Source organism: Actinia tenebrosa, unplaced genomic scaffold (assembly GCF_029948245.1).
Source record: "Actinia tenebrosa isolate PJP-AT-01 unplaced genomic scaffold, QUT_ActTen_1.0 PGA_scaffold16__25_contigs__length_10494907, whole genome shotgun sequence".
In the NCBI taxonomy this organism is placed as follows: domain Eukaryota; kingdom Metazoa; phylum Cnidaria; class Anthozoa; order Actiniaria; family Actiniidae; genus Actinia; species Actinia tenebrosa.
The window spans coordinates 2,096,378-2,120,833 of record NW_028292576.1 but is presented as its reverse complement, the minus strand read 5'-3'; the positions used below and the strand labels follow the sequence as shown (position 1 = coordinate 2,120,833).

Sequence of the window (24,456 nt, the reverse complement as noted above, 5' to 3'; positions counted from 1 at the left end):
AGTTTGATTGGGATTCTACCTCCTCATTCTTGCATAGAGAGATCACGTGAGATAGCGCATGCGTAGTGAAGTTCATCCTTTAAAGCGGGCCCATGTTATCCCAAGAAATGGGTGGGTATACACCAGACAATGGGGTGGGCACGTGATCTCTCTATGCAAGAATGAGGAGGTAGAATCCCAATCAAACTTCACCTTACAGGTAAGCCTCGTTTAATTTTTTAATTCTACCTCCTCATTTGCATATTCGAGATCCCGTGAGACTTCAAAGCTACGTGGGCCCGTGTCAATGTACCCTTCAGTAGGGAAACACACAATAACCTCAAATGGAAACATTTTAATATGAAATTAATTGAACATTTTTGTCATCTTTATAAAGCACAGCTTAAAACTGAGCTTCCATAACAATTGTCTGGTTTAATGTCTTTCTTGTAAAAAATAGCAAATGTACATTGTGATGACCATCCTGCAGCTTCCATAATTGTTTCTAATGGCACTCCACTGCGATAAGCAGCCGAGGTTGATGCTGACCTGGTGCTATGTGGTAGGAATGTTTTAACATCTATGCCTGATTGTGCCATTACTGTTTTGACCCATCTAGAAATAGTGTTTCTGGTAACAGGCTGAAAAGGCTTGTTATAACTGAGAAAGAGCCTTGTGTTCTGTGGCCTTCGGATAGTTTCTGTTTTAGCTATGTAAGCTTTTAGGTAAGTCACTACACAAAGTCTCCTGTCTGCAGGGAAAGCAGGAAGCACCAGTATTGGTGGTTGCTTTCCAGGTTTGGATTGTTTTATAAGTCCATCTAGAAAAAACTTGTAGGAAGACTTCCCTTTTGAAACATGTTGAAGGTCCATCATGTGCACTGATTGGCATCTTTGACCAGTAACTAACATACATAACATAACTAGCTTGAGAGTGAGTAACTTTAAATCCAACTTTGAGGCAGGACTCCATGTTTTTAATAAATCTAGCACCTTGCAGACATCCCAAGTTGAGTGATATCTTGGACGAGGTGGTCTGGTCTGAAAAGTTCCTTTGACAAATCTTCTAATTAGAGGATGTTCTCCAACACTCGAAGTACTATCGGCAAGCTCAACAGTTGCCGACAATGCTGATTTGGCAGTGTTAATTGCTGAGTAACTGCTTCCAGAGTCATATAGGTGTGTTAAGAACTCAATTATATTAGCTACAGTTGGATAAATGGGATCTTGATTTCTTTCTGCTGTGTATCTCCTCCATTTATCCAAATAAACTCTGTACTGTTTTGTTGTTCCTGTTCGCCATGACGAGAGGATAATTTCACAAGCTCTTTCTGAAATGTTCTGTTGTTGGAGTCGTCCCCTGATAAAAGGCATGCCATCAGTTTCAATTTTGGCCACAATGGGTGAATCAGTTTTCTGTTGTGTGGTAATTGTAGCACAAATTTGTCTCTTGGAAGCAACACTGGTCGCTGGATTAACATGTGTAACATCTTTGGAAACCAGACTTGGGTCCGCCACAATGGTGCTATCAGCAAGGCTTGAGCTCGGTCTTCCTGGAGCTTTTGAAGAACTTTGGTCAACATGCTGAATGGTGGAAATAAATAAACATACTTATTTTTCCAACTTAAACAAAATGCATCTATTGCCATGGCTTCAGGATCAGCACGCCATGATACAAAAGGCTTGAATTGATAATTGTTTCGGGAGGCAAATAAGTCTATTTCTGGCCTCCCCCAGAGTTCTATTAGCTGTTTGAAAACAGTGGGATGAAGTTGCCATTCTGTTCTATCTGTAAATTTTCTGCTCAACCGATCAGCTATTTCATTTTGTATTCTGGGAATGTGTGTCGCACTGAGCCATATATTTTTTGAAATACACCACAACCAGATTTCACGAGCTACTTTGTTGCAAGCCAAAGAGTGAGTTCCACCCATATTATTAATAAATGTTACTGCTGTGACATTATCTAGTTGTAAATGTATGTGTACATTTTTCTCATTGCTACACAGAGACTGTAGTCCTAATTTAGCAGCTTCAAGTTCAAGACAATTTATATGTTTGGTTTGTTCATGTGCAAGCCATCTACCTCCTGCACAGTCCTTTCCTTGGTGGTGTGCACCCCACCCTTCCAGGGAGGCATCAGTGGTAAGGGTGAAGTCTGGGTTGTTGTGGGAAATTTTCTTAGTAAATTTGTAATGGTTTCCTAACCACCATTTAATGTCTTCTCTAGCTGAGTTAGAGAATTGTATTAAGGCCTCAAAATCACCTCTGCTATTTTTGAGTTCCTCAATTTTTTCAATTTCAAGTTGTTTGTAGAAAAGTGGTCCAAATTCCACTCCAACAGAACAAGAAACTAAAGTTCCAATAAGTTTAGCTGCTTCTCTTATTGTACATGTTTTATTATCCAAAATGGTTTTACCAAGGACTCTAATATTTTTAATTTTTTCCTGTGTAAGACTGACTGTCATGTCAATAGAGTTTAATATGAACCCCAAATGCTCTAAAATTTGGGTTGGTCGGGTTACCGATTTTTCCTCTGAGACCTGAAACCCCAGGTCTCTAAACAGATCATAAGTTTCATTTATATTATTCATGCACTGATCATATGACGTTCCCAATAAAAAACTATCGTCTAGGTAACCACTTGAGATATGTCCTCTGCTCCGCAAAGTGGAATACACTGGCTTCATGAGTTTTGTAAATATTCTCGGTGCAGAGCTAAGACCATTTGGTAGTGTGATATATTTGTATAATTGGTTTCCCACCTGAAATTTTAGGTATTTCTGGGATTTTTGGTGGATAGAAACTGAATAATAAGCATCAGTTAAGTCCAGAGATGCCATGAAACAATTCCGTTCCATTACATTTATACAGGACTGTATTGTGTCCATTTTAAAATGAACTGGTAAAATATTTTTATTCAGTTTTTTGAGATTTAATATCAATCTGAATTTTCCATTCTTTTTTGTTCGTAAAAACACTGGTGAAATAAACTCTTCTCTTTCGTGTTCACATTTTTCTATGACTTGTTTGTCTAATAGCTCATCTACTAGTGTATGAAGAGCTTTCTCTTCAACTGATTGAAGTTTTGGTTGTCTCAAAGGAGTTGTTTGTACTGGTGGTGAAATGAAATCAACTTCGTACCCTGTTACAATATTTAGGATTGTTTTGTCAGAAGTTAGCTTTTTCCATTCATTTTCATGAAATTTAAGACGGCCAGCTGGCAAAACTTGGTTTTTGGTCAGTGTATTCTCACTTTGCAGAACAGATTTCTCTGTTTTAAATGCAATATGATCATTTTCCTCAAGGTTGCTTACCTTAACAAGAGGAATAGAGATATGTAAACTTGAATTCACTTGCGAGGCTGATACTGGGATTGGTTTTTCTGATTTCGGTACCCTGTGTATCCGCTTCTTTGCCTTCCAGTAGAGCCTCTGCCCCGGCTTAAAAAAGGAAACCTTCTCTGATCTGACCTCGCATATTGGCTGCCATTTGAGTTCTGTCTCTTGTAGTTATTGTGTTTCGAGGTAATTTTAGATGTGACCTTGCTGGCCTCCGTCAAATCCTTTACTGATTTGCCTAGCTCAGTTCCAAATAGCAGATCTTTAACAGGGTTTTGATCGCTACACAGCAAACGATATTCAGATTTCATATCTGATTTGAACAAAGCTCTTCTTCGCAAGTCAATTTCATGCGAAGCATCGCTTAACAGTGACAGACTGTCTGAAAGAGTCTGCATTGTGTTTGTTGTCATGTCCGCCATTTCGGCTGGAATGTTCTTATCTTTTTCAGCTTTCATAAAGTCACTTAGCACTTTAGCTACTGCCGTTATTCCTTTAAGAAGAGGTTTCTGTGCTTTTTGTAGCATAACATCCTCTGTTTTTACTTCCTTTCTCACACTATTGAAGATCTCAGGGTTTACTCGAACGACCTCTAGTCGCTGACAGTTTCCTGGCGTGGGTAATTTCTCCACCAGCTCTTCGCGCGAGTCTTTGCTGGCGCCTTTGCTTAGAAGTTCTGTCAATAATTCGGCCAAATCCGAGTCGAGATCTTCTCCATTGTGTAGTGGTTTATTTACCACTTTCGCCATGCCGGCGAGAACCACATTCAGTTCTTTCTTGGGTTTTTTCCTGGGAGGTTCACCTTCCTCCTCCCCGCCATTGTTTTCGTTGGCGGGCGATTCACTGTCACTTTCTGACAACTCATCAACAGCCTGGTTATAATTATCGTAGGCTGTTTTTATCTCAGTAATTACTGGTGTAAGGCTAGCTAAAGATCCAGTAATGTTTGCTAGTTGTTGTTTGATGTCATCTACATCTTCGGCCAGCAAGGTATTTTCGGTTTGGTCTTTGCTTGATTTTGGCGCCAAACTTTTCGAGTGGCCATCTTCTGGCTGTTTGTCTTTGGGACTCGTGGGATTTTCTCCCGTCTTATGACTTTTTTCGAGCCCTTTTCCCTTTCGGGAAGTTTTTTCGACAGTATTCTTTCCCTTTCGGGATTCTTTCATGGTGGTTAAACCACTGGTGGTTTCTGATCTTTTTGCAAGACTTTCGCCTTGACGCTTATTGGCCTCATGGCCTTGCTCCATTCTTCAGAAGTTCTTGCCAAAACACGAACTGAGAGTTCCCTCGGGACGATGGAAGTCGGTAGACACCTATTTCTCTAATAAAATCGTGGTTCTTCTTAAAATCTTTTCCGAAACAAAACGTGGACTTTTCTTCACTGAACGCAAACGCAAGATGAACTTCACTACGCATGCGCTATCTCACGGGATCTCGAATATGCAAATGAGGAGGTAGAATTCGGTTGTTACAACATCTTTTAAGAGTCAAAGCAACTAGAGCGAGGTCGCACCTGGCAACACAAGGCATGCTCAGTACTAATTGTTCTACTTTCTGATGTATATTACTCATTCCAGGGAACAGCTGGGTCGAGTTGGCATTGCAGTGCATTATGGGGATGTTCTACAATGATAGACGCTTGTAAATTAGTCTCCTAAAACAGTCCCACAATACACTGTAATGCCAGCTTTTTCCTCAGCCTCTGCACGTCATTGCATTGCTACTATACACCGTATGGAAATAATGACCAATTTAAATAAATATGGTTCTGGACTGGTTAGCCTCTCTTACGCTTGAAAACATTGTTTGCTTTTCAGGCTACTCAGTCCAGAATAGTTATTCAAATTGGTCGCCATACTTCGGTCTTATAGGGGTACCGAAGTTTTAACGTCATAAATTATATTTTAGAACTTAAGGATTTTGGTGACATTCGTCAGAAATTGCATGTAAAAATATTATATAGTGTTAGTGTTAGTGTTAGCGATAGAGTACGGTGGCTTGTAAGGGACATAGTAATTTTTGTGGGGTTTTTTTATTGCAAATCCCTGAATCCCAGGAACTAAAATCCCAGGATACCAGAATCCCAGAATCCAGACTCCTCCAACGCATCCAAAATGCCAGATTGCTTCGGTGGTCACCCTGTGTGTTTATGCGGTCAATCATGTGGCCTACATGCACAAGTGATAAGGGAATTTATGGAAGTTATTTTGAAGATATGACAATAATATGTTTCACTCAACAAATTGCTTCAAAACTTGCTGCAGTCGTGATACCAAACTAAAGATAAAACATGGAAGAGTCAAATGTTCAACTTCAAGCAAGGATTTGTTTTGGAAATATTTGGCGTTTTGGCATTCTGAATGAATATAATAATAAATAGTCATTCCTTTGATATGTTGCATTTTTATTGCAGTTCAAATGGTAGAGTGGAATGTTTTTGGGATTTCCTAGAGCGTATAATGTGAACGATATGGTGCTAAGCCTCTTCCCTGCTAGCAGAGTCTCTCTTCTCTTTCTCTCCCTTCTTTCAGGTGGGGATGAAGGAGACTCTGCCGATGTAGAGTGTTTCCTTTGATACACCGCCGCCCACAATCGTGGACGAACAAAACCAGTTTTAAAACCGTTTTTTAGCCGATTACATGTAGTGCGCATGAGCAAATGTAACACACTGTGGCGCCAAACGTTGTTTGACGAGAGCGGCTGTCAAAATCATGACAGCGTTGCTAAGTTACGCCACGCATGCGCGACAGAAATAACGTCCTACATCGGCAGAGCCTATTTTTCTCTCTCAACCAAAACAAAAGGAAAATAGGCTCTGCTAGCAGGGAACTAAGCCTCCAACCGTTCTTGTGTTGGGAAAAAACACTAAACCTCAAACATCGTGCTGAAACTTCGCCAGAAGACTAAACGAGATTAAACAACGACTGCGGCAACTTGAAGTTTTGAAGCAAATTTTATTGTTGAGTGAAACATTTTATTGTCATACATCTAAGTCCAAAATGGCGCACGGCCGAGTGTGTCACATGAAAACGAGGCATCCAGGGCCAAAATGCAAAGAAACAACATGGTGTCAATGCAAAGTATTGTTTACTTATTCTGTCTTCCTTTTCTTCTTACATTCAGGAACGCGACAATTTTGCAGCATCAAATTATAAGAAAATACTGTAAATTTGGCCCTGGATGCCTCCTTTTCAACCGGCCGTGCGCCATTTTGGATTTAGGTGTATATTTCATCATAACTTCCATACAGTTCCATGTGTTTTTGCATGCTGTAGGCATCTCGTCTTAGACCATCATTGAGCGCATAAACACACAGGGTGAACAGCGCAGAATTCGTGGGGGAACCTTACATGTGAGAATCCCAGATTCCCAATATCTAAGAATAGGACGTTTGCATGATGGCGTCATTTGACTCCCACTACCAATATGCTTTGCGAATTTTCTTTCTTGTTTAAATTTGTATTCCCTCATGAGAATAGTAAGACAATTGGTACTGATTAACTTAACAAAAGAAAGTGTGCAAGGGAGTCTGGTAGTAGAGGTCAATGACGCCATCGTTCAAACGTCCTATTCTTGGTTTTCACCCACGTGACCAACATCTTGACGACGGTTGCTAAGCCGCCATATTGGTGTACCACGCTGGTATCGGCCATGATAGTTTATCGTAATGGTTCTCTGTTTGTTCGTGGATTGCAACGCTAAAAGTGGACGAGATAAAGGTATTTCTTCCTTTAGAGTACCGACAGTAATTAAAAACCAAGGAGAAGAAGCCGAGGAGTTATCAATTGAACGCAGAACGAAATGGATTTCCGCTATAAGTCGGGCAGACTTGACCGAAACTGTTGTGCTGAACAACTGTGTTTGTAGTCGCCATTTTGTTTCTGGGAGTCCAGCAGCAAGTTGGGACCGATATAATGTGGATTGGGTGCCTACTCTACACCTTGGAAAGCCTCAAGTCAAAGTGAACGCTAAAGATGATGCTGAAACAGTGCTTGCTCGATCGGAAAGAGCAAGATCTCGCAGGAAGAAACGAATCGAGCTAGCCGAGCAAGAAATGGCCAAGAAAAGGCTTTGTTTACAAGAGAAAGGCGAGACTGTTCGAAGCATTATTTTTACTGGTCCAGAAAGTAAGAATAATGATTTGTCATGTTTTGTAACTGATAATATTACGAGTGAAACCCAGACTGACATGCAAACAAATGACAGTGACTCTCTGGACACTTTTGAATATCAAGAGCCAAAGTCACAAGAGGCGAGCACGCAAACCGAAGTTACAGAAACATTTGAAGCCTCCACGCAAAGCGAAGAGTTTGAATATATGTACACGAAAACTATCCACGGATTTACTGAGAACGACTTCCAAGACGACGATGAGAAAGTAAATTTTTACACTGGACTCCCCTCCTACGAGATCTTGCATTTCGTGTTTGAGCATGTTTCCCCCTTCGTCTCTCGTCGCTCCCAAGTATTATCACGTTTTCAAGAGTTTATCATAGTTCTCATTAAATTAAGACTTGATGTTCCCTTACAAGACTTGGCATACCGTTTTAATGTCTCCCTGCCAACAGTATCAAGAACTTTTAAAGCTTGGCTTGCTGCTATGGATGTTAGACTATCCCCACTTCTTCACTGGCCAGACAGGGAGAGTCTAATAAGAACCATGCCACAATGTTTTCAGTTCTCTTTTGGAACAAGGACAACTGTAATAATTGATTGTTTTGAATTGTTTATTGAGAAACCAACAAATCTATTGGCTCGTGCTCAGACATTCTCATCATACAAGCACCACAACACCATCAAGGTCCTGGTTGGTGTCACACCTCAAGGAACTATTTGTTTTGTATCAGAAGCCTGGGGAGGGCGTACATCTGATAAATTCCTCACTGAAAACTCTGGGATTCTGGAGAAGCTGGTGCCGGGAGACATGGTAATGGCAGATCGTGGGTTTACTATTCATGAAAGTGTTGCTTTCAAAAGAGCAAAACTAGTAATACCTGCTTTCACTAAAGGAAAGAAACAACTCGATCCCTTTGATGTCGAGCATACTAGAGGTATTGCAAATGTTCGCATACATGTTGAGAGGGTTATCGGGCTATTACACAGGAAATTTACCATCCCACAGGGAACACTACCAACAGACTTCTTGATGAGCAATCCTGATAGCATTCCATTAATTGACAACATCTTAAGAGTTTGCTCAGCTCTTGTAAATTTATGTCCTCCCATAGTTCCATTTGATTAGATTGTATAACCATATTTAATAATTTTCATTTTCATAGATTTAGAAAAAGTATAAGAATATCAGTTTTGAATGCAAACATGGAACCTGTTAAAGAGTACTAGGTTATCAGTATGATTTTTTCTCATAATGGCCTTATATTAGATACAGTAGGGATATTTGCAGAAAACAAAGAATGCTCAATCTGGGAGATCTTTTGTGTTGAAGTCATTTACCTCACAAAATTTAGCCTATCATTAAGTGCCTCTTTAAGTAAGGTTAAAGATACTGATTATAGCAAAGTAGACTTTGATTAGTGAGGTCTTTATGACTTTGCTAGTCCCAACAGCAATTGAATGGTCATTGCATGTGAGGAAAATGTACTTTCAAAATATATTATGCAAAAAACAAAACAGATACTCTGTGTTTTTTTCCTGTGCCATATAGCATGTCAATGTTTGCATTCCTGGGATTCTTTTTTTTTTTTTTTTTTTTTTTGCAATTTATAAACTTCAACACTTTAAAAAAATTTTACTAGAACTTTTTTACTAAAAATTATTTACTAGCTATCATTGTCTTATTTTAAGCATGTCAATAAACAGCTTAGTTTGGAATATTTAAACATGTCTTTACCTCCTTTGTTTAATTTTTGAAATGAACATTGAATATCAGTTTTTATTGCCTAGAGTTCATTTATATCTCTGGAAATGGACTCATTGCTCCTTGTTGTAGACATTCAAATAGATGCAGACGCATTTTAGGCACATCAAATGTCACTTCCTTGGGATCACGATTATAAACAATGCATGTTGCAAATGCGATAGCGAAAACACCGCAGTCGCTTCCATTTCTTTGTTGCTGGACAGGTACATGGTTTATTCCAACAAATCTGTCTGCCATCAAATCTTTGACTTGTTCTTCTACTTCATCTTCGATAATATCATGAAATAAACTGTCAAACAAATTTACTTCCCCTGGTAAGCATCCAACAGAACTTATACATACCCAATGTGCATTTCCGGTGTGTAAAATTTGGACAAACTCACTTGACATTACATCAAAGTTTCTAACAGGCCCAAGGGTTGTTCTCTGAAATCCTTCTATTAAAGGATTGACTTGCTTTAAGCAGATGTGAGCCACTTGTATTATGCTACAGGTTAACCACCCTACAGGTGATTTGATAGTGTCAAGGTCAGCCTGTGTCAGATTCCCGAGGGGAGCAGTTTTGTCTGCATTGCCTTGTATTACATTTACAATTTCAATTTCATCATCACTCTCTTGGTCACTTGAAGAAGTACATGTGGTAGAAGCACTATCAGCTACAGTGTTGGTACTTGATAGGTCTACGGAACTGTCTTTATTTGATTTAGTACAGCCACCTGTCACAGAAGGGGGTTTACTAATTGTAGAAGGTTTGTGAATAGGATTCTTACATCTGTTGCAAATCCATGTTGTTTTAGCATTGTTTGGCATTCTCTTATATCCCATACAATCTAAATGGAAAAATTTTCCATGCAGACAGTCTAAGTTGTGACACTCGAGGAGCCTTTCATTTGACTTTGGTTCAGAATTGCAAATACATATATGATCTAAGGCAAGGGCTTTGTTTACATCTGTCTCGGTCTTAGTGGAAGACTTTGATTTCTTGAATTGGGGCAATAAGCGGCAGTTGGGACAGTACCATACTGCTGGAATGGGACTTCTAATTACTAGGCATGAGCAGTGGAACTTCACAAAAGGGCACTGGAGGTTATGACAGGTGATAGTATCTTCTTCTGTACTCTTTCGGCAATAGCAGACTCCTCCATCATTCTTCATTTGAGGTAGGGCTGCCATGTGACATTTCCTTGTATACCATCTTGCTGTAATTTCTGGTAATATGCATAACTTCCATGCTCTAGTAAGCTTTGGCAGAAGAGATGACCACAAAGAGGAATCAGGGGAGATTCTCTCAAGGAAAAAAGTTGCTTTGTTGTCTTTGTCAAAAGCACATACAACAAAGTCACAGTATTTCTTCTTTGTGATGTTAAGTTGTTGCTGAACTTGATAATAATATGGATGATCTCTCTTAAGCTGAACTTTGCCATTTTTCTCCTCAAGACAGGAATTTTTCTGAGACATGTAAGACTTAAAATCACAATTATTGATTCCATAGGGGCACTTCACTTCGCCACAACCATCTCCACAGCAAGAACAAGATTGCAAAAAATCTGGGGTAGCATGAAGCCAGGGGTGCTCCTTGTCAATGATCATACCACAGAGTTCAACTTTGAAATCTTTGTGGGTCTGCTTCATTGCCATAGTGTAAGCTTCAATTGCAGGACTCTTGTTTAATTCCATGGGCAGTTGCTTTTGATGTAAATTTAAACAAGTGGGGATAACAAATTGACTTTATCAATGACTGAGATGGCTGAGCTGGGTTAGTATGGGCCACAGACCAGCTCATGGAAGCCCCGATGCGCCCAGCTCTGTGCTTGAAGAAAGCATTTCCCTTGGCTTGATTTCTTGTTTCTTCTTCAATTATCTCAATTTCACTGTCAGAGATGGTAAAGTTGATCTCTCGACACTTTTTTAGAAGTTCTGGATAAGTTAGCTTTAGATTGATAGTGTCATATAGGTCAGAGATAGTAAGGATTGAACGGCTTTTAGACACAAACTTATCTGAATAAGGTTGAAATAAGCTCAATATGACAGGCTTTGTTTTGAAACCATTCAGTATTTCAAACATATTTACTGTTTCATCTTCAGTCGGTGGTTTTAAATCCTTTGATGATCCTTTGGGTTGTGCTGCACTCACTGACGGTGGGGACTCAGGATTTTCTGTGCATGCATCAATTTTAAGGTCCAACTCGGCTTTGATCTTTTGAGCGGACTTGAAATTAATATCGCGTGCTCTCGCGTATGGCACTTCATTAACATAAGTGGGGAGTAGCCACGTGCATTTTACTTGGGTACAAGATAGTTTACCTCTAATTCTTGTCCACGCTTCAATGTAGAACAACACACTGGCAATATGCGAACATGATTCAGCTAGTCCAGCTTTGCATCCCATACAATGAGCTGAAAACACCGTCCCTTCTTCGCTAGCAATAATCCAAATAGGGATCGGTGGCTCATTCATACGTTGGGAATGTCTCACCTTCGACAAAACCACGTATTTTCCTGAAATTTTCTTCCCTTGAACACTGGTGATGAATCCAGAGACCATCTGATTATAAGCCTCTAGACTTTTAAAAGCCTTAAACTGCTGAGAAGTATAATAACTTGTTTCCAGTACTAAATAACATAGGAGATCAGTAGCTTCGATCGGAGGTAAACATTCGGTATCTAACTTCGCGTCTAGTAGCGTGACCGGGTCAACTCCAACAAGGGATATTTTTTCCAAATATCGACGCTTCACGTGGTTTTCCAGCTTTGTAGCGTAGTCTGATAGCAGAGGAACAGGGCTGCTGTATTTATCAAGGCATAAATCTTTTTTTTAATCGAGATTTTCACTAGACATCGCACTGTTATTACTCGCATTTTTCCGGTCATAACACTGTATTTGACATATGCTAATTAGCTCGTGGTACACCAATATGGCCGCCGACCCCATGCATTGAGCCCATGACGTCATGTGAAAACCAAGAATTCCATATGCCAGATTGCTGCGATGGTCACCCTGTGCGTTAATGCATTCAATGATGGTCTACGACCAGATAGATGCCTACAGCATGCACAAAGACATGGAAATGTATGGGTTATGATTTGAGGTTGGTTAGTGTTGGTTTATTTTCGAAAATGAGCTCTTCTCTACCTTAGTAATGGGAAGGCTGAAACACAGTAGCTTATATTCTTTGCTAATAAATCAAACTTCTCTTACACAAAAATTAACACACGAGAATCAAAATGGCTAAAAAATGTCATTGCGTTAAGAACAATATTGCTTTGTTAGTCCTAGATTGAGGTGGAAATAGGGTAGTCGACATTGAAGTGCATTTTGTGGTTGTTTTAGGGGACAGAATAGATGCCACCTTGGAAATCAAAGTCTGATTTGAAATTTACAAGTCTCTTATTTGACTTCTGTTAGTTTTAAAACACGCTTGTAATTAAACCTTGAAAAAATAAAATAAAATGAATAAAAAAAACATAAAAAAATAAAAAATGAAAAGAATATTCCAATCTTGAAAGGAATGCACAGGGTGGTATGACTGTGAGCAATAAAATAGCTTTTCTATGCTACATTAGGTAAAACAGAAGGCAAGAAATAACTATGAAGGGCTAAGATTATAAGCCGTAGTCTTTTTGAATGGATTGTTCCCCCCTCCCCCCTGTTTTATTATATTTAATTAACTAAAACAAATTCAGTGGTGGATGTTTGATTTTATTTATATTGTTTGCAATAATACATTACAAACTAATATAAGCGCTGAGGTTTACCCATGGTACTCTTGATGTACAGAGCACGCACATTTTGCCAATTCTTCTTCAGAAGTGAGACAAGGAAGTTGATGGCAAGATTGACATTGCCTGCAAGTTCTTCATCAGACATTTCAACATGTCCAACTGCAACATTGAGACACAGCACCTATAAAATAACCAAAAGGTTTAGAACAGAGTATGGGGTTTGGGTAGACAAAAAACAAATACCAGGATAATGGTGGCTTTCACATGCATAGCAAAAATGGCCATACCAAATAATTCTTCTATAAGTTAAATTCATAAATAGATTTCAAAATGCCAAGTCTCAGCGAGTTTTGGTAAAAAATAAAAATAAAAGGATTATCCACACATATTAATCACTTTCTGATAAATTCTACAATCGGATGTGGTTGGAAATTTTTATTCCATTTATTTTTTTCAGTATCATTTTGTAAGGCAAAAGAAGTGTCCTGTTCATTTGTTTTAATGACATACTCACATGATTGTTACTGGATGGCAAAAAAATAATTTTTGATGGATTACAAATGTCATATCTAAAGCTTTTTTTAAAAATATTTTTTCCTTTATAATATAACTTTCAAGTTTAAGATACAAAGCATTTTAAAGTTTGCCATCCAACAGATCCTTCCCCAAGGGACCTTTGGCGAATTAGATCGTTTATCAAAGCAATATATCAGTATGTTTGTTGAAAATGAACTATTGAGTCCTCATATTTTTACTGAGGGTGTGTGGAGGGGGCTGCATTGCAACCATTTACCTAGTTTCACAATAAATAAAAACAAGGCCCTGCTATGCAATCATTAAACGCAACCATCAACCAATACACCCCCTATAAAACTGGATGTTACCTGTACAACCTGCTTAATGCAAGGTATGCTTCGGACTAAGCCCCGTAAAGTGGGACAGCCTCCCCAAAGATTTAAGACCCTGGGTAGGGGTCCGATCAGCAAGTCCTTGTAAGACATAACTGATCTCCCAGAAAATAAGGCCTTATCAGTGTCTCAAGATTAGATTTCATGCTCCCAAAACATTGGGTTAGAAAAAGCAATAGGAATCAATCCTTTACTCAAAGTAAAAGAACAATGATGATGATACTTTAGTTTTGTCCTTAAGTTTAGACCCTTGATACACTGTGCCTCATTTCTGGTAGTTCTCCTACCTTCTTCATTTGAAATTTGATGGTAGATCGCACATCCTCAACCTTCTGTACCATGTTTTCACCATGTGTGATGGGAGTTGGAAACTTGCCAGCCTTGTTAAGGCCAGGTCCAAGAATACGAGGAATCTGTCTGATCAAGCTCTCAGATGCAAGGAAAGCGTCATATTTCTTGGCTAGTAATATATAAAATGTAAAACATTGTATAAGTATAACACAAACAATATTTCCATCCAGCTAAAATAATAAATAATATGGAAGTGGATATACTTGATGCCTAAAACAAGTGCATATATATATAGAACAATAAATTCAATGAGACTTAAATTGTCTTTATAATTCGACATTTACTATTTTTCAATTATTGTGTGTGTGGATGGGGAGAATATTAACCCCTTGACTTGACTTGAAGGTCCAAACTCATTATTCTGCCTGGGTTCCTAGAGCTATTCAGAAAGTTGACCAAAATTGTGCTCACAATCAATTATGTGAAGTTTCTGGATTTTGATTGAATAATACCTCAAGTATGACAACTGAATAATGGGTTACAGTAGGGTATTTTCTCTGGTGGACATAGGCTGATGAAAAATAATGATAATTTTCGGCCTGTTTTGGCCAGCTCTGGAAAATCAGCAGATTTCGTAATGGCCTGATTTGGTCTTTTTAGTAGTCAAAGGGTTAACAGTCAGTACAACCTAAATTGTCTTTTTACTTACCCAATTTTTTCACCATCTTCTTGTTCTTGTTTAATTTTTTCAATGCCTCTACATCCATACAAGGAATGCCATTAGCATTAGCCTCATCACAATGTGACGCATCTCCAAATACACACACTTTCATGTGTGGACGTGGGATCTTTTTTAGCTTGACAGTACCACTGAAACGTTTGTCCTTCTGGGGATCATAGTTCTTTAGAGCGATCTGGAGCTCTACTGTTTCCGTAAACTTGCGTTTTTTGTCTTTGGATCCTTGAAGGACCGCACCAACTGATTCGTAGAGGGTATCACGAGTGACTTTACTAAACGTAAAAAATTAAAACTAATTAAAACTTTGGAATTTTTACAAATAAGCCTTACGAACACTCTTTTCGTCCCTAACGAGCTGAGGTACTTCAGGTAAATATCTTTCTTGAATATATTTTGGGCTACCGAAGGTTATCGATATTTCAAAAACAACTGCTTGGCTGATGGCACAGGTAAATCACAGATTGAGTTTGAATTAAGCAAGTTAGGTTTTATAGAAAGGAAGCCCGGAGAAAACCCTTAACATTGAGGAATAGCCCGACAAATTCTACCCACATGTGATATGGCGAATGGGTCAAACTAGCCTAAAAATAATGTTTTCAGCTCTTTAAAACGTATTGAGACATCCTTTTTTAATATTTGGAATTTTCAAATAAAAATATCCATTATACTTCAAAGCATACTTTGCAATTCGAACGAATAAATAGGATTGCACAATAGCGTTTACGATATCCAAACTTTAGTTTGCAGTTTTGGATAATTTCCGACGCTATTCTTTAAGAAATTTTCTTAGGGAAGACTTAAGGGGTATTTTAAGAACACATTTATTTTGTCTTGGTATAGTACGTCTATAGGATCGCTAAGATACAAGAAGATTTTAAAAGCTTTTAAACAACCAACCTCATCTTGTCGGCTTCTAGAGGGCAAAAGAGAGCGAGGGAAATCTAGAGCAGCCTCTAATGGGAAACACCGCTGGACGAAAACCGGCGACTCTCAAACAGGGTTCCCAATCCGGTAAAAACTACATCGCCGAGTTTTTTTTCCAAGCAAGTAGGCGTTGATCGTCAAAACAAAAACCCATTTCTCCCATTTTACTCGATTTTCTTTTTTAGGTTTAATGCATGGGGAGGTAAAGGAGAACATTAATTGTGACAAAAAATTCTCGCATTCTTGAGTGAAGTGAAAAGAAAACAAAAGAAAAATCAAGTTTTCAATTTTCATTTTATTCATAATATTTCCAATTTTACTTGATTAAGATATTTTCTTTGCTGAGACCTCAAAAGATTAAGTTAAATTCGTCATGATACGATAGTACTGATAAGGTTGAATTCCTTTTTAAAAACAAAGTTTCACGCCCTTCACTGGTCGTCTCACTTAATTAAATCGTTTTAAGTGCGTGAAAGATGTTTTAAAAAAAGGAATTTAACCTTATCAATACTATCATGACGAATTCAATTTTATTGAATAATGCGTAAAAGGTAAAAGGTAATTAGTTTTTATGGTTAATTCGGATATTTGTGAGTCTCAATCGAAAAAAATGGTAGATGTTTTGATTTTGGGCTCCTCCCCTCGGAATAAAATAAATAAAATAAATCACTTTAAGTGTCTAGTCATTCTAGCACTTTCGCACTAATTGGGGACACTTTTCGCTCACACGCACTACCACTACATTTAATATTCTATTCACACAACTCTCAACTCACATGATGATTTTTACGGAGGGAGGAAACCGCGGAGAACCCGGAGAAAATCCTCGTAGTATAGGAGAGAACAACACATCAAGCAAACTCAATTCACCGCAGGGCTCGAACCAGCGACCCGACACTTTGGACTCACAGCGGTGAAAGACAACGCGAACGCCACCCACTCATGCTACCCTACATTAATATTTGGTATTTTCATCACTTAATTATATATCTGTACTTCTTACTTCTTACCTTTTTGCTGCTCATGGGATTAGATACTATATCCCGGCATAATAGGCAATGTGCACGAGCACGAATCTTTAGCACAAAGCATGATGGGAAACCGAGTACTACACTACTTCAGTACACGGAAATCTATAGAATTATAAGGAAGAAATGCTGTTATTTTTTCAAACGAGCCATGGACTAAACATTTGCACTAGATTTTATTTCACACAAACATGTGTCAAATTTTGTCATATACAAAAATATTAGTATATCTATGTTATGTACAATGTTGCTATCTGGTACAATTAAGTTGATCCGTGAAGACAATGAAATATAATTTTTTATTGCACATTTAGGGCCGATATCAGTGTGAAAAAGCCTTGAATAAAAACCATATCAGTGAAGTTATACGATATGACTTCACGGTAAACTGGAAATTTTGTCATTTTATCGACCCTAAATGTGCACGCACTAGTTAGTATTTGTTTCGCGGGTTTAGTGCGTGCACTCTAAACAAATGATGTATTACATGTTAAGAGCTTGATATCTTTTTTATTCACTCGTTTTCCATATGATATCACTCACTTGTTCGCAGACTCTCTTACTTCCATAATCGTATGGAAACTCGTGAATAAAAACGATATCAAGCTCTTAACATGTGATAATCTCTATATATCTAGTTAAAAGACCTTTTTGAAGTATTAAAAATATTAGTATAAATATAATAATCCCTTTTGGGTCTATCTGCTTCTAACATAAGGAAGGAAACTATGAAAACCTGTACTCATAATCTGTTGCGTCCTTCGAGATATAACTTTTTTAATTTAATATATGGCACATGAAAGAGTAAAATATGTATCATTTCCATGAAGGCTCCTAGAATGAAACCTACAGGACACTTATAATATGGCTATCCTTAACATTTCAGTATATTAAGAAAATAGAGTTGCATTTTCTATTCACTAAATCCTGTTATTCTCTCCTTCATATAAGAAATAAATAAAATACTTCTTAATAATTCCTTTCTTTAAAGAGCGACTTATGCAAGTTCCCCTTTTGAGAAAAGCCTGTACACAGACTTCTAGAGAGTTAATAAAAGGGAGATCAAAAATATTCAGGGCATTTTTTGCATGGGACATGTTGAGTATATGGAAATACTTCACTAAAGAAGGTTTTCCTCAAATGATTGGAAATGGGACAACATTGATGAACTGGTCATTATTCAAAGGGATAAGGACTTGGTCTTCCAACCAAAAGGTTGCAAATACATACAATCAATTGTAACATCATTGTCAGGTTTTGAAAACAAGTAACAAAAGCCGAGACCAAAACAGTACGTTAATTAAACGTATCTAGTGATAAAACTCTTGTAATATCCATAAACTGTTGCACTTAGAGAAAAGCATGGGATACTTTAATACGTTTCATATTGACTGTGTATCTAAAACGAATCAGTACCTCAGAGGATTTTTATTCCCCAGAATACTTTACGGTCTCAGCTCTCTTATGTTTTGAACCCGACGATGATTTTGCAATTGAGCGTATATCATTATATTAAACAATTTACACTAACGCACCAAACAGCAGGAATAAAGCACTCCAATATTATCAAGAAGACGAAGCTTTAGTTCATAACATGTGACAGTAGAGAAATGGCATTAACACAAAATTCAATATCTTATAAGAAATTGTGTAAAAAGTGCTTGTTAGATAGTCAACATTATAAACTGAAACTCTGCCTGTTCACTATATGCTCACTTAATTAACACCTATAACGGTATTCATTTTGACACACAACTGCAACTGGATTACATAACTTATTAAATGTAAATGGCCTATAATGCCCTGTATAGGCACAACATGTTTTGCCCCAGCCATGGTGGTTATTTACTAAAATGAACATATAGCTCTTCCTCTTTCTTTATCTACGTTTTATAACTCCAAGTATTTGAAGATAAAAGGTCATGCTTTACAGCCCCTATTTTTAAACTAGTTTAGGTCTATTTCTAGCAGTTTGATTCGAGTGGATGGCAAAGTCTAGCTACAGAGTTTTCCATGGTCATCCTGTGTCCTAGACTTTTTATACCCAGCTCCTGTAGTTCTACTTTTGTGAGCTCAGGAAGATGAGCTCCTTGAATGTCATTCTCTCTGAAGGTCTCCTTGTACTGAGATAAGTTAAGAGATTCTAACCAATCACAAACATCATCACAGGTCCATTCTAGCAATGGTTTGTCTTCAAAGGAGCATCTGTTAAATCAGTTATTAGGACAAATTAATAAAGCAATAAAGGGAATAGGCGTACTTTGATGTTTTTCCAATTCAGACCACGTGTCATTCCCTAGAGCATCATTACTTTTTTTAACGGTTGCGCATGACAAAACACATGATAATCAATACCGACAAAGTATCTTATTCTCAGTAGAATGACATGTGATCTGAAACGAGAAAATACTACATTCAAGCTGAAAGGGTATATTGACTACTGACATTCTTCTCAATTTCCTTCAAACTAATCGTTATATTAAAGCAGACTACTGCTCTGTGACTGTAAAAACCTCATACTCGACAGCCTATGGACAGTATCATGTTTGAGTATTCTGATTGGGTAACAGTCATATGGGTGGAGAATTTTTTTTTTTTTTTTTTTTTGTGGCTTTTGTTTATTCACAAAACTAGCGCTTAGAGCAGTTTTAATAATTGGGAATTTAGTTTTTACATAATTGGGAAAGGCATGGTACTACTTAAAACCACAATTCATCTTCAAGTACATTAAATAATCATTAGCACGTAGTTACGGCTACAAACCACTACGAATAATTTGATATATTATTTCTAACCGATATAAAAACTGCTCTATATATTGAGCCAAATAATGGGAACGTAATGTCATTAACGATCTACTAACATATATTTTGCTAGCTGGTAAATACTGTTATACTGAGTAAAATGGAATCACCTAGTGGAAATGAAAAAAATGAGACAAAAAATCAGGTAACACAACCAATCAGTGCGTGAAAATGCTCTATTATCTTACTCACCCTGTGGCTGGTTCATCAAATCCTGAAGGTGCATCAACGATTGAACCATGGTCAGCATCGTTGTCGCAGAAGTCCATAGGGGGAGCAGGTAAGGGACTGAAGACTTCAGTACTGTCGTTCATAGGAGAGAATTCAGGCGGTGGTGGGAGTGGTGGTGAAGACAATTCGTCAAATGTTTCGCCATGAAAGTCAAGAGGTGGAGGTGGAATGAACTCGGTTGATATGTCATTTGGGTAATCCTGGTTTGAAGTTTCAATAGTGTTCGTTATCTGAGGTGGTGGATCTGAGTTAGTGGACTGCGCATCGGGTTGCGATGTTGAGGGATTTCTTTTTGGTTGCAACCGTATCTTGATCTGCACACCTGTTGATGTCGTGAATATCTGCTCTACTAAGCCATCGGTATTATCTGTCGTGCATTCTGTTTCTGGTTTTTCATCCGAAACATTAGTAGTAATTGGTGAAATATCCACTTTATTAATGTCTGTTTTAGTTATATCACTTTTCTGAGACTGTTCGGGTTTCTGCCCCTCTACAGTATCTCCAACATATGACGTTTTTCTAGGGCTGTCAGTAGAGTCTTTTGATTTCACGACCCCAGTGTCCTCTGAACTTAAATTCGGTTGAGAAAAAGCTTGTACGATAGAATTGAAATGAATATCGCTATCACTTGCGGTTGTTTTGACTTGTGAATAACTTTTACCATTTAACGTCGCATTTTCATCGCCGTTAGAAAATCGACGCCGGCGCTCATCAGCGATCTTCTCGCTATCGAAATTTTTAGGTACTTCGGTAGTCTGCAATTCCTGTGAAAGGCTTGGTCTCACCTGAGATATTCTCTCAGTACTAGCATTCAAGCTATCTTCAGAAGGAGACCCCGAACTATATTCATACCACGCCCTTGTAGAGTTCCCTATACTAGATTTCCGTTCATCGTAACCATTTCCAGGAAATGACGGAGGGACAATAATATCAGCTGCTGTACTTGAGTCACTGCTATTCCAGGAATTGAGACTCCAGCTTTCGCTCTCAACCTCTTTACGAAGAACATCATCAAACATCATCATTGTACGGTCTTCTTCGGTAGCAAATGACGAGAGTCTTTCTGGACTTAACTCGTTAATATATGTTGGGTAGAGCTTTCGTTTGGTAGGGCTATCCATATCAGATTTAGCAAACATTGGTCTATGACCTGGTGTAGGGCTTTTTTTCTTAGGGGGGACGGGTGGGGGTGTTTTCTTTGGTGTGACAGGACGTTGTTTCTGCAGAATGGTATTATAAGGGATATTTGGACTTTGCGATTCATCTTCCCATGACGACGGTGACTCTGAGTGTTCAGATTCGTGAGCTTCGTTTGCTAATCTTGCTGCCCGAGCAGCAACTGCTTTGGCTAACATATTAGAATGCTGGTTTAACATGGGCGTTGGCTTTCCCCCATGACTTGCTAATTTTCCAACTAAATCATGAATAGATTTCGAGCTTTTGGGGGTTTCCGAGACGGTCGTCTTCACCGCCTTTAGTTTCCCCTTCTTTGCCTGTAGTGCGTCTACAGTGACCAGTCCTTGTCGTACCGCAGTTAATGGTACATCTGGTTTCTTCCCTTTAATCTGTCTGGTTGGTAGAACAGGTTTTGGAGGCAGTGGTATAGGTGCTGCTGGTGGTGGTGGTGGCGGTGGTGCAGAAGGCTTGGGTAATACAGGTGGCTTACTTGTTTTTGGATCCCTGATTTCTATAGCAGATTTCGGCCTTTCCAAGGATTTTTGCCTAAGAAATCCAGGTCGAAGTGTTATTGATTCGTTACTATAAGAACGATTCAAAGAAGAATAATCGTCATTTTCCGATGATAATATAGTGGGGTGAGAAGAGTACGGCTCTTTTGCAACCGCACTCAGTTCAGTGCTGTGTATTTGTGTCAACATATCAGATCGAAACCTATCGTTAGTGTTTGTTCGTTTACGAGTCGCCACAGCTGCTGGAGCGCTGCTTTTTCGATTGTTCTCATTCAGTTCCAAAGCATTTGCGTTCGCTCCTTGTTCATTCATCCGTTCATTTCGAGCCTCAACAGCCTTTTGTAAAGCATTCGATAAATTAAAAGGTTCCGAGGTTTTTGATCCAAGAATGTGCTTCCTTTCTCTAGTAAATCCATCATTCATTTGATTTCCACTGTTATTAGTATCACGAACAGGCGTTACTACCACACTAGGTTGAGACTCCTGATCCACAGTCATACTAACAGGCGTGGCTACTAAAGTAGCTTCCTGACTAACAATATCAGCACTACCGAAATTTGTAGCACTCGAGTCCATGATGTAGTCTGTTTGATCACGTGGGTCATTCATTGACAATGATCGTTGTAATTTATGTATACCAAGGTTTGGATCTGAATGGCTATGGGCATCCATCCGTCTTGAGAGGGATCCCACATCCTGTGACACGGAACGGGAATATCTCTCAGGGGGAACTTGTGGAATTGGGAACGGGACAGCAGTACTGACCGGTCTCTTACTCATTGTGTCATACGAAGGCTGTAAAGATGCTATATTCTGCATCGACTTTGACCTTTGAGCTGAAGAAATCGGAAGATTTGTATTTCGAGATGTTGGTCTTACTCCGCCATTGAATTTGAACTGCGCAGCTGAGCGCGCGTTAGAAGCTCCTGGTTTCTGTCGCTGTAAAGTGTACCACCGGGAGTCCTTGGATACTGTGATTACGCTGTCAACTTTTGCTGGTTCCTCATAACTGTGAGCCAGGCCTGCTTCTGTGGACAGAATCGGTGAACATTCATGTAAAAAATAATAAAATAATAATTAAATAAAATAATAATCATAATAATAATAATAATAATACTAATAATAATACTAATAATAATAATACTAATACTAATAATAATAATAATAATAATGATAATAATAACAATAAAAACGAGCTGTACACGTTCAATCAAACCAAACTCATCAACCAGTACCGAACTTCATCGAACATAATCAAACTCATCATATTACTAGAAATCATCGATTGCCGAACCAATTCTAAAACGGACAATCGAATTTCGATTGATATTTGTTCAGTTTCATTCGATTAGTTATGAGGGAGTGATAGGCACTTATGATAAGTATATCCGTGCGCACTCTAAAAAGGGTGAGCCTACTATTTCATAAATAATAATAAATTCTTTTTCGTAGAGGTAAAAGTTACTCTGTATTGGGAATCATTACTCACCGAAAATAGAAGGTCTTGAATGAGCACTGTGGGCACGCATTCTCCCAAGAGTGAGCGTCGTGGATGGGTCACGCTGCGGTAATGGAGGTGGCACTCGGTTGTTTACTGTGCGAATACCACAAAGACATTCAATAAGCAATCTTTTCTTAAGGTGACTGCCTACTTTTGGAAATTGATTTAAGCTTTTTTTAAAACTTCGATTTTCCGAATTGAAATTTAATGCTGATTCCAAATCTGGAAAGAAAAAATAGGGTGTCCCGAGCTCGTTTTCGAGATAATCAGCATTTAATGGAAGCCTACGCACGAGCTTTTGGAGTAAAAATTGCGCCACCGGAAGTGATTAGAAAAAAATTAAGATTCATAAGATAATAGTTATTTTCAGACTATATGATTGCATGAATGAAGGCTAGTCAATCATTCTACAATAATACATGGATATTTTCGACAAAAAGACAGAGAGATACATTGGTTTGTCATATTTTGTAGTTTCGGTGCTCTTAAAAAATCTCATTAAGTCGAACAAAAATCCCTACAAAAATCTATTTTTTCACGTGTTCCTGATTTAAACTTTTCCTAAAATGTTGATATAACCTAGATTTTTAGGAGTTTTTTCGAATGAGCTATCAAAAAATATAGAGTCCCGTGCAAAATTTGAGGGTTTTGCCCTGTTGAAGCTCAAAACGCGTATGGTTCTTCAATAAAATCTTGTAGATTTTTCAGCGGTTTTTGAGCGCGCGCTCATCGTGGGCTCAATTCGAACGTTCAAAAGTAGGCAGCCACCTTAATGTATTGTGCAAGAAACTGAAGGGGAGAGGGGGTGTATTGGGTATTTAGACAGAAAGGAAGGGCGTATGAAAGACAAGGAAAGAGATAGGGAAAGAGGAAAAGAGGGAGCAGAATTTTGGAACTAGAAAAACATTAAAAAAACATACCTCTTAATGAATTATACGCCAAGCTGTTATAACCCGAGTCTATGGAATCTACTCCATTTAAATCACTCCCGGGCACTGTAACTATTTTTAACTTCACAGACTTGGCACTACGTTTAATAAGGTTTACCACGTGACTATGCGTTGCTTTGGTAACGTCTTCGTCATTGACCTATAGAAATGTTTAAACATTACAAATTAAAATGACCGATAAATTATCAGGGTCACAGAATTTAAGGTCTAGAAGAATAGGAAAAAAAAAAGGATAATAGCCAGATATTTCGCTGACCACCTGATGAGCAAACAAAAAACTGAACATAAGCAGAGAGAAATTTGCGCAAAAATTCGAGTTCTCGTATTGTTCTTGTTGTAATCAGTGTTTGTTTGCTTCTTTTTTTTTTTTTTGCTTTTGTTTTTTGTTTTTTGTTGTTGTTGTTTTTTTAAAGCGTTTTTGGAAAATGCCCAAAAATCTCATAAATGAAGAAAACCAACCACTGATACA

The 24,456-nt window shown here is 38.3% G+C and overlaps 5 protein-coding genes and 1 pseudogene across 10 annotated transcripts in view; 1 reads left to right on the top strand and 5 right to left on the bottom strand.

Moving 5' to 3' along the window:
* Positions 1–368: 368 nt before the first annotated feature.
* Positions 369–2,446, bottom strand: LOC148910555 (uncharacterized). Its single transcript, XM_089031415.1, has 2 exons — positions 1,967–2,446; positions 369–1,562 (listed from the first exon to the last, which is right to left on the bottom strand). Exons 1-2 carry the CDS (start codon positions 2,444–2,446, stop codon positions 369–371), a joined length of 1,674 nt encoding a protein of 557 aa, XP_088887541.1.
* LOC148910554 (uncharacterized) lies at positions 1,424–4,769 on the bottom strand. The gene is made up of 2 exons (XM_089031157.1): positions 3,296–4,769; positions 1,424–1,562 (listed from the first exon to the last, which is right to left on the bottom strand). The coding sequence occupies exon 1, from the start codon at positions 4,564–4,566 to the stop codon at positions 3,331–3,333; it is 1,236 nt and encodes a 411-aa protein (XP_088887283.1). The 5' UTR covers positions 4,567–4,769; the 3' UTR covers positions 1,424–1,562; positions 3,296–3,330.
* A 2,217-nt stretch (positions 4,770–6,986) lies between these two features.
* On the top strand, positions 6,987–8,561 carry LOC148910553 (uncharacterized). The gene has a single exon (XM_089031414.1). The coding sequence runs from the start codon at positions 6,987–6,989 to the stop codon at positions 8,559–8,561; it is 1,575 nt and encodes a 524-aa protein (XP_088887540.1).
* Positions 8,562–9,170: 609 nt separating this feature from the next.
* Positions 9,171–12,132, bottom strand: LOC148910552 (uncharacterized; annotated as a pseudogene).
* A 747-nt stretch (positions 12,133–12,879) lies between these two features.
* LOC116298102 (large ribosomal subunit protein uL1) lies at positions 12,880–15,831 on the bottom strand. Its single transcript, XM_031706472.2, has 4 exons — positions 15,759–15,831; positions 14,832–15,133; positions 14,119–14,291; positions 12,880–13,104 (listed from the first exon to the last, which is right to left on the bottom strand). Exons 1-4 carry the CDS (start codon positions 15,761–15,763, stop codon positions 12,934–12,936), a joined length of 651 nt encoding a protein of 216 aa, XP_031562332.1. The 5' UTR covers positions 15,764–15,831; the 3' UTR covers positions 12,880–12,933.
* Positions 15,832–16,970: 1,139 nt separating this feature from the next.
* LOC116298100 (uncharacterized) overlaps positions 16,971–24,456 on the bottom strand; it is a 39,102-nt gene continuing 31,616 nt past the window's right edge. For 5 of the 6 annotated variants that reach the window (XM_089031152.1, XM_089031154.1, XM_089031150.1 and 2 more), the window contains 4 exons: positions 23,958–24,126; positions 23,026–23,130; positions 19,810–22,564; positions 16,971–19,018 (listed from right to left, as the gene is read on the bottom strand). In XM_089031152.1, the coding sequence (XP_088887278.1) occupies positions 18,778–19,018; positions 19,810–22,564; positions 23,026–23,130; positions 23,958–24,126 (3,270 nt within the window). In that variant the 3' untranslated portion in view covers positions 16,971–18,777. The remainder of the gene's footprint in view (positions 19,019–19,809; positions 22,565–23,025; positions 23,131–23,957; positions 24,127–24,456) is intronic. The other variant, XM_089031155.1, reaches the window with a different exon arrangement.